Source organism: Pteropus alecto, unplaced genomic scaffold, assembly GCF_000325575.1.
Source record: "Pteropus alecto unplaced genomic scaffold, ASM32557v1 scaffold17, whole genome shotgun sequence".
Lineage (NCBI taxonomy): Eukaryota > Metazoa > Chordata > Mammalia > Chiroptera > Pteropodidae > Pteropus > Pteropus alecto.
In genome coordinates, this window is record NW_006440645.1 from 5,893,579 (window position 1) to 5,907,463 (window position 13,885).

The window sequence follows — 13,885 nt, forward strand, 5'->3', positions numbered from 1 at the left end:
AGGGAAAGGCACGTTTGAACGAGCTCAGTTATGCTTTCGGGTTTATTCATGCCTCTCATGGTGTTTAGTGTATCTGCTTCTGAAATAGTGATAGGCATTAATGGGCATTTTCTATTCCCATCTTCCAAAGTAATTATTGATAGGTATATGCTTATTGCTATTTCATTAATAGTTTTCTGGCTGTTTTTATATTTCTTCTCTATTTTTTCTTTTTTTTTTTTCTTTGATGGCTTTCTTTAGTGTTATGTTTAGATTCCTTTCTTATTTTCTTTTATATCTTTATTATAGTTTTGTGTATGTGTGTGATTACCGTGCTGTTCACATACAATATCCTATGTATATAACACTCTCTTTTAAGTTGATAGAACTTAAATTAGAGCACATTTGAAAGCTTTGCATTTTTACTCCTCAGCTCTAATGTTTTATGTTTTGGGTGACACTTTTCATGTCTTAATATTTTGTGTATTCCTTAAGCAATTATTTTATTTTTAATTAATTTTTACTACTTTGTCTTTCACCCTTCATACTTGCTTTATAAGAGATTGCTCCCCTACCTTTATTATTTAGCTTTTCCATGTGGTTTTTACTTTCATATGTTTTCTTCTTAATTCTTTTTTTAGCTAGAGACATCTCTTTAACATTTCTTATAAGGCCAGTTTAGCGGTGATTAACTCCTTTAACTTTTGCTTATCTGGAAAACTCTTAATCTCTTCTTCAATTCTAAATAACTTGAAGGAGGAGAGAATTCTTGGTTAGATTGTTTTTTTTTTTCTTTCAGTACTCTGACTATACCATGCCACCCCCTACTGATCTGTAAAGTTTCCACTGAAAAATCTGCTGATAGCCTTATGGGGTTTACTTTGTATGTGATAAGTTGGTTTTGTTCTGCTGCTTTTAAGATTCTGTCTTTATTCTTAACTTTTACCATTATCATTATACGTCTCGGTGTGAGTCTCTTTGAATTCATCTTTTTTAGAACGCTCTGGGCTTCCTGGACCTGGATGTCTGCTTTCTTCCCAAATTAGGGAAGTTTTCAGCCATTATTTCTTCAAATAATTTTTCTGGCCCTTTCTCTCTGTCTTCTCCTTCTGGGTCTCCTATCGTTCAAATGTTATTCTGCTGGATACTCCAGAGGTCCCTTAAGATATCCTCACTTCTTTTAATTTTTTTTTCGCGTTGCTGTTGAGACTGGGTGTTTTCTATTGCGTTGTCTTCCAGCTCACTGATTCGCGCTTCTGTTTCGTCCGTCTTGCTGTTGTACCCCTCTTGTAATTTTTTTTTTTTTCAGTTCAGTTATAACATCTATTCGGTATTGTCATGTATTTTCTATCTCTTTGTTGAAGTTTTCACTGAGTTCATTCTTGAAATCAATGAGCATTTATATGACCATTGCTTTGAATTCTATACCAGGTAGGTTATTTATCTTCATTTTATTAAGATCTGTTTTATGGGGATTTGCTTTGTTCTCTGGTTCCCAACACATTTCTTTGTCTCTTCGTTTTGCCTGTCTCTCTGTGTTTGACTATAGGTGTCGGATGCAATGGCTACCTCCTCAGTCTTGAAGGAGTGACCTTGTGTAGGAGCTACTTTGTGTAGCCCAGAAGCATAACCTCTCCTGTGCACCACAGCCAGGCACTCAGTTGTCCCTCATGTGTGCCCACGGCCATGATAGGGTCACGGCTACTACAGTGGGTGGGCAGGGCTCTGGGTTCTCACCCACCTGGTTGCAGCTTGGCTACCGCATTGTGAGGGTGGGGCTGGAGCGCTGGCTTGTCCCAGTGTTGGCTCTTAGACCGTGCACTAGGTGGGTAGGGCTTGGGGCACTCCTCTGGCCTGGTGTGGCTCTGCTGTTGCACGGGGGTTGAGGGGGGATCTGGGCCTCTAATATATAAATTTATTAAAGAAATCAGAGCCACAGAATAGAATTATTGAATTAAGTTTTTTTTTTTTTTTTTTTTTTTTTCGGGATGTTTAATAAAAAGGGAATTTAAATACAGCCTTGATGGCATTATCATCATATCTTTACAGATAATACTTGTAAACTCTAAGCATTATTTTTGGTGTAATTCTTTGTCATAATTTATGTGATCTAGATAATAGTATTATTTGAGGAATTTAATTTGGGGGTGTTAGTTCCACAAAAATAAAAAGACAATAATGTAAATCATAACTTTCTGCCACCAAAAAAAGCACTTCTTGCCTTGATGCATCTTCTTTTACTATTTTAATTTGTGTACTTTATGTCTATCCTACCTATCATTTAGATTTTAGTCATTTCTGAAAATGAATATTTATGATTCCATTTTTGTAAGAAGAAACAGGTTATTTGTAGATATTTTTAAAGCAATTACTTTCAACAGTATCCACAGAGAATTTAACCAAAGTTTCTTTATTTGTAACATACTCCCAACACCTTTCTGCTGAATGTCTAGTAGTGTTCCAGTGGCATCAATAAGAAACCCACAGAGGTTATTTTTCCTTAATGTAAATATGACAGAACTTAAAAATAAACAAAAATGTGGATAAAATAGTGTCTGTAGAATAAACAACCAATTATTATTAGTTTCTTCAAAAATCAGTTTCCTGTTGTCATCAGATGCATGTTTTGTATAAAGATCATTGTCTTCATGCAAAGACTAGAGGCTTTGGTCTCAGGCATTCAGCTTGCTCCTAGCTCTGGCTCACTCTACAGGTTTCTGGAAAAATCAATGAATGGACTAGAGTTAGGAGGCTGGCCATTGTTTTTCTTAGATAAATCACTTGACATTCTGATGCCTTGCTTTTGATTCTCTATAAAATAAAGGAGATGAACTTGATGGTATTTAAGATTCCTTCTGAAAATGTTAATACAACTACTTGCAAATGAGTGGATTTATGAACTTTTGGTTTACTATAAATCCTAAAGTTTCTCAAAAGGAAAAAAAAATAGATTGCTTTTCACCTTTATTTATTAAGAATCATTTTACATAGATTGCAGGAAGTTTGTGAATTAAAAATACGTTTAGGTTTTTTTATCCCGATTTATTAAGGACCACTTTACTTAGTTTGCAGAGAGGTTATAAATTTAAGAATATGCTTTTGATTGTCCTTGAGATAGTGACCACAGTGCAATTGCCAGTTTATTAACTAGGGAATGAGCTTATACTGGACTTTGCTATCTTAGTGCATTGCTCTGCCTTGACTAGAATACATTACTTTCATAACTTCAGTTGAAGTCAGTGAAATGCCATGTTTTATAGTAATAGATATAGGTATGTAATGATTTGGTTCCATAACTTCAGTTGAAGTCAGTGAAATGCCATGTTTTATAGTAATAGATATAGGTATGTAATGATTTGGTAATTATTGCTTATTAATGATTGCTCATTGATACATAGTTGTATTCTGATTTATTCACTTAAAAAATTAAAAATAAATCCCCAAGATATGTTATTATTCTTGATGCAGTGCAGTATCAAAGTGTAGTCTATATAGTCCAGGAAAAAAAATTAAAATAGGAAAGCCTTATACTGATTTAATAGCAGCTATTTGCACAATAGGTTTTTTGGTTTTTAAATATCTATTTAACTATTCAGCAAGCCAGATATCAAGGACTCTGTTCCTTCAGAATAAAGAAGTTTGGTGACAATATTTAAAGCTATATTTTAAATTTAACTTTTATATTTATTAAACTACTAAAAGACAGATCATTTTGAATTAACTGGTCATCATCTCCCTTAATCTCAACTATATTTTTGTCCCTAAATATAATCATTCATTCACCAGGGTTTCATTTCCTGGGGATCAAGTATCTCAGCCAAGAAGGTCTCTAAGTGGTGACAGAACTGATGGCAGTGGACAGTACCTGTGGCTCAAGCATTAACGGCAGCTGCTGTTTTTGTTAGGAATAAGTCAGCCACGAAGCTACCAGCTGCCACTGTAATTGTCGCAGGTGAAACCACATATGTTCCTGAAGGGCCAAAAAGTTTAAGCACAAAGGTCAGCATCCGATAGGCAGGCATAAGATATGCAAATGCCTTATCTTCACATTGTAACGTCTCATTCATCTTTGAGGGTCAATTTTCATAAACTTTCAGAATTGATACCTTGAAAATGCCCCCTGGACTTAGATTATGGAAGCTGTTGATTGACAGTTTTTATTTGTTTTTGTTGTTTTTTATTTTTTTTTTATTTAAAATACAGCCACTTGTGAAGAGAAGCTTCCGAATTCACAATGTGATTTTTTTTTTTTTTGGCAAAATGAATATTTAAATACAATTATTTTACTTATTTCAGGTCTAAACAAATGTAAAGATAAATGTAAAACACTGTAGGGGCAATGCTAGCAATACAAGCTTAACTATGCAGTGGTTTTTGGTTTGTCTTTGAAAAGAATGGAATGAACTTTTCAGCATACACTTTTTTTTTTTTTTTTAGTTTAGGAGTAATATTGTAGACTATTTTAAAAGCTCAGAATTTTAAACCACTCATAACCATTGTCTGTTTTGTTTAAAGAGATCTAATTTGTACAGAAAGAAAAGTCTTTAAAGATTGTCTTAATTTTCGTTTCCAGATATCCTCTTTGAACTTTGAATGTTTGATTCCTCTGTTTTATATGGTAACATTTCAAAACAAAGCATACCAAATCTTAGTCCAGAGAGGGCATAGGAATGGCACAAGACTCTTTGGTTGGCAGCAGATCCACGAGTGAGCCAATCACTCTGAAGACCTGGAATTTTCAGAAGGATGACACCTGCCAAGGGCAAGACGTAAAGCAGTTCAAAGAATTATTCATGGTGTGGGGGACAGGCTTCCTGCAGTCAAGACGTCAACAGTGTGCTTTGCCAGCGATGACAGAAAATATTTCTATTTGTACATGTTTTTATTACCAAACTTCACTTCTTCCCTGTAAGATGCGGTTACCTGTCTCATTTTCTTCTGTATTTTGACTCATGTGTGCCCCTTACGTGATAGATACTAAAATACTGAACAAATAAATGTGGGATTCAGTGATCACCTCACAGGCCAACAGGGTCCACAGTCTTGGATTCTTGGTAGCCGGAAACATGGCACAAGGCTCAGAGGTGATGGATTTGCAAGGTAACATCTACCTGTGCCACTGAGTTCAGGTTTCGTCTTCTGTATAGTTTATACCCCAGGCTATTACGAGAACTTAGAAAAGCCACACTTTTCCGGACGGTCTGAGGATTCGTGGAATAGAGAAGAGAGACTGGACAATTAGGAGAAAATATCCTCACTTTTCAAAAAAGTGGAATGTGAAGTTCTTAACTTTTTGATTGGCAAGCCGCCATGGATTTTGGGGAAAAGGATAGCCTGACTTACTGACTTGCTAGCTCTGTGGCATGGGGTAATTCTGTACCTTCGCTAACTCATATCTCTAATGGGAAGATAATAGCACTTGTCTCACAGGACTCTTGAGGATTTTCTATGTATGTACGGAGGTGCGTATGTATGTGTATGTCTATGTATTTACATATGTAACCTACAACAATGTCTAGCGCATGTGGGTTAGCTATTTCGTTATAATTAAAATATAGAAGGAGCTTGCTCAATTCCTGCACTCACCAGTTATAGTAAGAATTCTTACTGGTAAATCCAACATGTTTCTAGTGTGCGGTACTGTTTTCTGATGTATCTTTGATGACATATTTAATTGGTGCCAATCTGGATCCCCTTTACTCTCAATTTAGTGTCTTTCCTTACACACACACTTACATAAACTCATACAGTCGTATATGCACATTCTCTCACAAATACATTTATAAAATATCTCTATTTCTCTTCCTCCCCCTCCTTCTCTCTCTCTCCCTCCCTCCTTCCCTCCCTCCCACACACACTCACACAAAGCACACACAGGATTGGTGTGTTAGTTTCCAGTTAGGTCAAGTCATAAAATTACAGATGAAGGACAATTTAGAATTCTTTAAAAATTCTATTAAGCTAAAATGTCAGACTTGAATTATGAGGTATTCAGATCAGTTATCTCTTACTCTTCGTTTATTTTTCTACTATATTTTAAGGACTCTGCACACATATATGAAAACACATATATAGCATGAGCATAATTACTAATTTCTGAAGAACATTAATGATTCAATTTTTGAATGACTATCGGGTGAGATTTCAAAGTTGTTGATTCCTAAATTCATAGTTTTCAGCCTTTTGAAGTACATGTATATGTACATGTGTTTCTCAAGGCTCTTCCTACATGAAAGTTTAGTACATGTTCAGATGTACCAGAACTGAACAGTGAATTGAATTGGTTTGACTTGGGTCCTAGGACCTGGAACTCTGATTTATGGAATCTCTTTTCTCAAAGTTTCCCAGGAGCTCCTAGCTCTGTTCTGGCGGCTTGAAAACCAAGATCGATTTTGTAGCAAACGTTTTCCTCTGTGCTAAGCACTTTTTCCAACATCATCAAAGCCTAGTCTTCATAAAGTGCTCAAAGATACTTCTTATTCCGACTTTAAGATGAGGAGAATGAGGCCAAGCGATATAAGTGCTCCCGTTTGCCCAGCTCTGTGAGCTGCAGAGCCAGGATCTGAGCTCCAGTCTTCCTCTTTCAAAACCTGCCCTTGACCACTCTGCGAGGAAGCCGGACACGCCCCTTTTATGCCACGTAGTTCACGTGGACCTTTTCTTTAAGGAAGTGGCGTAGAGAATGATCCTCACCCAAACCAGAAGTGGCAGATTTCGAACTGCTGAGATTGCCTATCATAACTATTCCCTACTTATTTGAACCATTTGCCGTGATCAGATCCCTCAGGTATAACTCTTTAGTACTTAATTTTGTATACTGTTCTCTTTTTTTTTCCTTTTCATCAATTGCTTATTAATTTATTTGTCCAGCTTTCCTGTGCTTCCTTCTCATTCCTTGTCACAGACTAATGACAATCCTACCTATTGGTTTTTCCTTCCCCCACCCTAGGCCAACCCCACCACCCCAATCCTGAAAAGGAGACAGCCAGAGTTATTTCGCTCTCTCCCCTCTCTTCATATTCATCCTCATCACTCTTGGATTTGATGGAGTTTTTACAATATAACTATAAAAGATGACATTTCATTCTACGAGAACAATGTCTCGGTTACATCCTATGCTAAATGGATAGATGGATTTTCCTCCGTGACTTAATTTTGTGACCTGTCTGGGGAAACGTGCAGTTTTATCAGCAGCTGTCTTCTCTTTTCTTATCAGAATTCAGCTTTTAGCATGTCGCTCATGGTTCGAAGTTATTATTTAGACTTCACAAATCCTTTCTTCCAAACTCTTTTTCTTAAGTAGGGAAACAAACAAACAACTCTGCCCAGAATCTTTCAAACAGAGCTGTAATATTTGCAGTCTATATAAACACTACATCTGAAAGGGGAGCTTGTTTAGCTTCAGTTACGTTAGGAAGTGCAGATTGAAGTGGAAATAGAAAAGATGTATTTTTCTTCTCTCACAGGTTGAGAATTAACTTTAATAGGGGAAATGTTGAGTGTTTCTTAAAACAATATGAACTTCTTTATTTCCCCCAGATATTAGTTGCCAATGTGCAAACATTTCAAGAAGAAATTTTGCACCGCCTCATCTGTGTCAAGTGACATTTAATGGTTGAATGAAAGACGGTCCTAAATCTGGCCAGCTCTTCACTGGTGTATAAATCTGGGGATTAAAATGACAGTTGATTAGCGAGTGAACCTTTTCTAGTATAAACTCCAAGGCAACAACCATTTAAAATCAGTTACTATCAACAAGTCAAACATTTTTTGCTTGAATTTATATTTCTCTGTAAAGATTTCACAACTTTCTGTGGGATGTTTTCTGTCGTTCGGATGTTATGTATAAAGGTCCTGATTCTGTTTGGAAGGCCTAGTTGTGTAGACTCTTGGTAAAGATTTGAGTTGGTATCTCAAAGACATTCACAGGTAGTTTCTTTCTGTCCTCGTAGGTAGAAATCACACTTCAGGATATCAATGACAACCCACCGGTGTTTCCAACGGACATGCTGGATCTTACCGTAGAGGAGAACATTGGAGACGGCTCCAAGATTATGCAGCTGACAGCCATGGATGCTGATGAGGTAACTCAGAGCCTGTCTCTGAATTTTTAAAACCTAGTATTCCAGTGCTTTATCAAATTTCTAGGATATTGACAACTTTTATTACCCAACTAGATTCAGCATTGTGTGCTATTTTCCTAAGAACATTAATTGTTGAAGTGCGTTATTAAAATATAATGGAGACTATAAAGAGGTATTTTTTCTTTGATCAGCAGTTCACAGCTCAGTTAATTGCTGGTTCCATTTTAGATTTCATAGCCATATTATTTTTAATTCTCAATAAAAAATTTGTATATTATTATTATTCCAGTGTCCTATATTATAGCCACCAAGGATTTGTTTTTATTTGTAATTTTAAACAAATTAAAATTAAAAAATTTTAAGGCTATCTTATAATTTTTAAATTTAATTTAATTTATATATATGTGTATAACAAAATAAACAATTCACAATAACCTTACATATTTTAAGTAAATTATTCTTTCAATTTCATTAGTAAACAGAAATTTCTTGCCTAGTGGTGAATGTGAAATTTTGGAGCACAACTCAGATTGCTGTCCTCTGTCTTTATATTTTTAAAGTTTAGCTGTGTCATTACGCTCCCAATGGCATGGCGACTTATATAATTTATACTTTATTTTTTACCCATGGGGAAAAAACAACCAACAAGCATTGCTTGTTTTCTCCTTCTTGCTAGGTAAAAAGTTAGCTACTGTTCTGGAGTTTCGGAAAGATGAATGACCTCCCCAGACACCAGTGTCCCCTTTCCCCTTAAACTAAGCCCAAACCAGATCAGAGAATTCCCTTGCCTTGAACTCCAGAAGTATCTGAACACTTGATTTCTGGCCTATGAGTAAGATATTCATAAATTCATTTCCTTAACTTTACAAAGGTAAATAAAAAAAAAGACTGATTTTAACAGCCAGTACAGAAATGTAATAATGACTTAGTCCCTTATAAATTTTGCCAACATCTAAAGGAAAGGAAACAAAGTAAAGCATAGACATTTAGATAATTGTAGTATTCTATTAAAAAAATTTGGTATTTTAAATATAGCTCCAGCTACCATTAAGAATTATATGATTGGGTGGTAAACACACAATAGAATATACAGATGTCAAATTATAATACACACTTGAAAATTATACACACCTGAAAAAATGATGTTACCTCAGTAAACTTAAAAAAAAGTTATATGACTGAATATTTCTATTATTATTAATTGATGCGAGGTACCATCAGCAATAATTTAGTAAATATTGCATTCTTTAAAGCTCATCATTTAAAAAATATATTTAGATAGCTTAATTCATAAAATTTCATTAACTTTCATTTAGTAGAAGAGCAGAAAAAGGCTCATGCAATCGCTGTAAGACAGTTCGCACCAAATTATTATGACTGTTTCATTGGCTGTGCTCTATAGGAACAGAACAAATAAACTTCATTTATATCAAGTATGTATTCAGAGTAACCAATAATCACGTCAATACATATCGTAATGGGATACACTGCTCTGTTAAAATCGATTGTTTGAAAGAGATGCCAACATTCAACCCTTTTACTTCTATTGTAGTGTACTATTATCATTTTATTTCCATCCCTTTTTTTTTTGTTTTTAAAATATGGCAGGTAAGGGGCAGTACACACGCAGTGCTGCTCGCGTGTTTGTGTATCTCTATCTGACTTTGTGAGTGTGAGTGTGTGTGTGTGCGTGTGCGTGCTCACGCATGCGCACACTTGCATGGCCTTCATCTTTTGAGATGTGTTTGTATTTACAATGAGGTTTGAGGACGGCTGGGAAGGCCTTTACACCTCTCAGTATGTATATCCACATCGTTTTAGTGCATTTTGTTTTATTTCAGTTGTGCTTCGTTTTTTAAGTTGTTTTCTTTTTTTTCTTTTTAAATGTAAGTAACCATGCAAGGGTGATCACTTACACATTCTAGTTAAAAAAAAATACTGAATGTGAGGTGTATCTAGGATGCCAGAAGTGCATTTGGTGAGACAAGGGCAGAGAAGTGCAAGGTTATAAAGCAGGAACAGACCAGGAAACAGAGGGAGGCCCTTTGCAGTTCTGGGGGCGGTGGGGGTGCAGCAGCTCCTGAGGGTGGGACTGTGCCTGCGGCATAGAGATCCCCAAGTCCTCTGTAACCGGATCTAGGCCGGGAGGGGAACGACAGGACGGGGCAAAGGGAGGTTTGAAGTCCATCTACAACTTTAAAGGAAAGGAGGACTTTTTATTTCTGGACTGTACTTTCTTTTTTGAAGATTTGTTTATGAGTTCTCTTTCTTTCTTGAATACATTTTATCTTAATTTTTTTAGTAGTATTTTAATGACGACGGACTATTTCAACTCCTGTCATGACAAAACCAACATTTATTTGTCCCAATGCCAAACAGAATGGATACCTAAGGCTGCCTGTGGCATTTAGAATTATTGGCTGTTATTATGTATAACAGCCAATGACATATATATATATATATATACGTCACTAAAAATAATAACAGCCAATAATATATATATGGCATGTTTTCTCTCTTACCGAATCGTGGCTCGTTCTTTTTTCACCGAGTTTGACTAGGACTCAATATTGAAATACAAAGTATTTCTTCTACTTTGCAGTCAGTGTTAAGCTGAAAATAAAAAAAAAAACAAAATAAATGGCAACAAGCCTTTATTTGAGATTAAAAAAAAAAATGCAATCCAGGGACATAGATTCAGGCAGAAACCTGTATTATGTCCTAATTATTGGCGATTTTTTATGAGAAAAGGAAGTAATTCCATAAATAGAAGGCAGGATTTCTGTCGGTGCCGATGCGCTCGGTAGCTCTGGGCTCGCCATGGCCGGTTACCGGTTCTGAACACTGTCCTCAGCGTCGGTCCTTGTGGTCAGGGTGTCTGCTTTACCTGTTCGCTTTCCGGACCATTGTTCAGAAGACAGTGCTGGTTTGGCCCCGTGCAAAGGTGACTTTGCCCACTGCAGACCTTCCAGAGGTTCAAGGAGATACACGTGCCGGCCGCTTCCTCGGGGGCGGCCGCTCCGACTCTGTTTTGCAAGGAATGGCTCCGTTTATGTCATTTTTCTCATCACCGTTAAATTGTCTCACAGCTGTCCAGGACACCGATTTTGAGAGATTAATAGAATTCTTTAAAACATTAAAATTATGTAGGTCATCTGAAAATTCTGTCAATATATTGTTATTTATTTACTTTTCCTTAATAATTAAATCAAGCACAAATGCACGAGTATGTTAGAGACATTCAAGTCGGACGCTGGGGAGTGATGCCTAGGTGAAGGCAGTGTCCGTAAGCAACACAGGGGAGTTCAACCTAATTTAAATATCATTTGAAACATGCGCTGGATCGAGATATACATCTTTTGGAAGTACCCGACTTTGTTAGTCTCTTGTTTCCCTTTATAAACAGAATTATTATGCTTATAATGGGCCAGGATGCTCAAACTTTGTTTCATGGTACCATGTTTGTTTTTGAAAATACTACTTAAGGTTGTAAAATGCATTAGCCATTTATAGCTATTTACTTTTGGAATTCCTTTCACGTGCTTTTGTCTCTCGTGGTTCCTCGGGAGAGTGAAATATTTTTAACCAGCATTGTTCCCACTGTGCCGCAGCTGAAATGTGATATTTGTTTCTTGTGGTATTGCTGATACTGCATATTTGGGGCATTAAACAAATAGACTTTCAAAAGACCTAATTAAATCATTACTCTTGGCCAGACATTTTCAGCTATTTACTAGAATTATTAATTCACCACATCTGCTGATTGTGAATACAAAAAAACATTGTTTTATCAACCTAGTCTGATACCTTTGCTTCTGTTCAGAAGAATTATCGTAAGTTTAGAAGTATTAATTATTACAGTCATTTTGTAAACAGGACATTTCTAAACTTCAAATCATTCGTGTAATAGCTTTAAGTATGGTTTCTTTCTTTGCTTTTCCCTAATTTCCAAATAGTTACCATTTTAACAAGTCAGAATTGAATGTAGCTGTTTTCATACCTGGACTGTTTTACTGGAATAATGGAATTCCTTATGAAATAGAACAAATAGTATAGAATGTGGTCAGACTAGAAATCTAAAATTCTTATTGAATGTTTTTGTTAGACCATAAAATTACAATAAATGTTAGATACTCCACGTACACCTGAACATACAAGATAAGTGTGGGCAGTATGTTAAACTCAGCAGTTTCGTTACTAAATTAAAATGTGCTTGTAGGCATTCACTTAATGAAATGTTAAGGTTGGCTTGGAGACCACAGTACAGAAATATAGCCAATACCGTTAAACATACATTTGAAAGAGTATTTTTGCCTTTGACTGTTAGAAATCATTGCCGTATGTACTTATGACCATGAAGGTTAGGCAGATTTAGTCTCTGATGGAAAAGATATATGGAAACTGTGATTGCTATAATCTCCCATCACGTCAGCCTTACATCCTACAAACCCTAAATTTATGTTCTTCCTAATATCCTTCTTGACAGTTCTTTGCCTGGATATTTTAATAAATACATTTCTAGAAGTTAACAATGGTAAAAGATATATTTGTTTTATATGAGCATCTCCAAATCAAAAAGTATATTTTGAAGTCAATTCTAATATTACTTATACCTCAATAGTTACATATAATAGGAAATCAGGAAATATATTTCCCCTGGAATATATTATATAGCAATTCTAATTGTGTTTGATTTAAATTCCTCATTTGCAGACATCTCAGTTATCAAATATACTTAACCCATTATATTTTCTCTTATAAGAAAATGTTAAAAACAGGAATAAAAATAACAACTAAGTATATGATGACTAAGCACCGTCATACACTTACTGTTTCTCAGGGACTGTTCTAGCTTCTTTACAGGTATTAATTCATTAATCCTTGCAGCAGCTCTCTCTGGCAGGTAATATCATCATCCCGATAGTCCAGATCAGGAAACAAAGGCTCAAAGAGAGTAAGCGGTGGCCCAGTGACACATTAGTAAACAGTGGAGCAGGGATTTCATCTGACAGCGAGGTACCGGAGCATCAGCTCTCAACCAGGACAGTGCAGAATATTTAACTTGTTATTTCAATGAGACATAATTTAGCATATCTACGTCAAACTGCTTATAATTTCTACACTATGTAGATAAGTTTATAATAGATTTAAAATACCATGGAGTTAGCATACCCCATCATCAAATTTGGATAGGTGCTTTAGTTTTAACTCTCCTTAATTTATTTTGACTTTGTTGAAACCTACTCTTCTTGAAACCTTTCCTTTACCGGCGGTCCCCAACCTTTTTGGTACCAGGGACCGGTGCTGCTATGAGAACCTCATGCCTGATGATCCGAGGCGGAGCTGAGGCGGTGATGCCGGCGTGGGGAGCGGCTTCAGACACAGACGGAGCTTCGCTCCCTCACCCACCGCCCACCTCCTGCTGTACGGCCCGGTTCCTAACAGGCCACCTCACCCACCACCCACCTCCTGCTGTACGGCCCGGTTCCTCACAGGCCACGGACTGGTACCGGTTGTGGCCCAGGGCCCTTTAACCTCACGGGGGGCCTGTTCCTCCTAGGACCTCCCCCTTCTTCCTCCCTCAGCCCCTGCCTCTGCTCCTAAAATGTTGATATTTAGTCCTTACACTGCTGTTCCTTTCTCTGTTCTAATTTAAATTCTCAGCAAATCTTGTGGATTCAGTTGCCACCTACACATATCGACCTTCAGATATTTTTCTCAAACACTTCTCGAGTCTCTGATGGCCACATAACCATCTTCTGTGACACTGTCCTTCAGTCCTGTAACAAACCACACTGCGTAGCTTCTCCTGTGTCGGAGCC

General features: G+C 36.6%; 1 protein-coding gene across 1 annotated transcript in view; it reads left to right on the forward strand.

The window, feature by feature from the left end:
* The window catches only part of FAT4 (FAT atypical cadherin 4), a 151,002-nt gene that overhangs the window by 57,606 nt on the left and 79,511 nt on the right, over nt 1–13,885 (forward strand). The window contains exon 2 of the mRNA XM_025050924.1: nt 7,932–8,063. Within this exon, the coding sequence (XP_024906692.1) occupies nt 7,932–8,063 (132 nt within the window). The remainder of the gene's footprint in view (nt 1–7,931; nt 8,064–13,885) is intronic.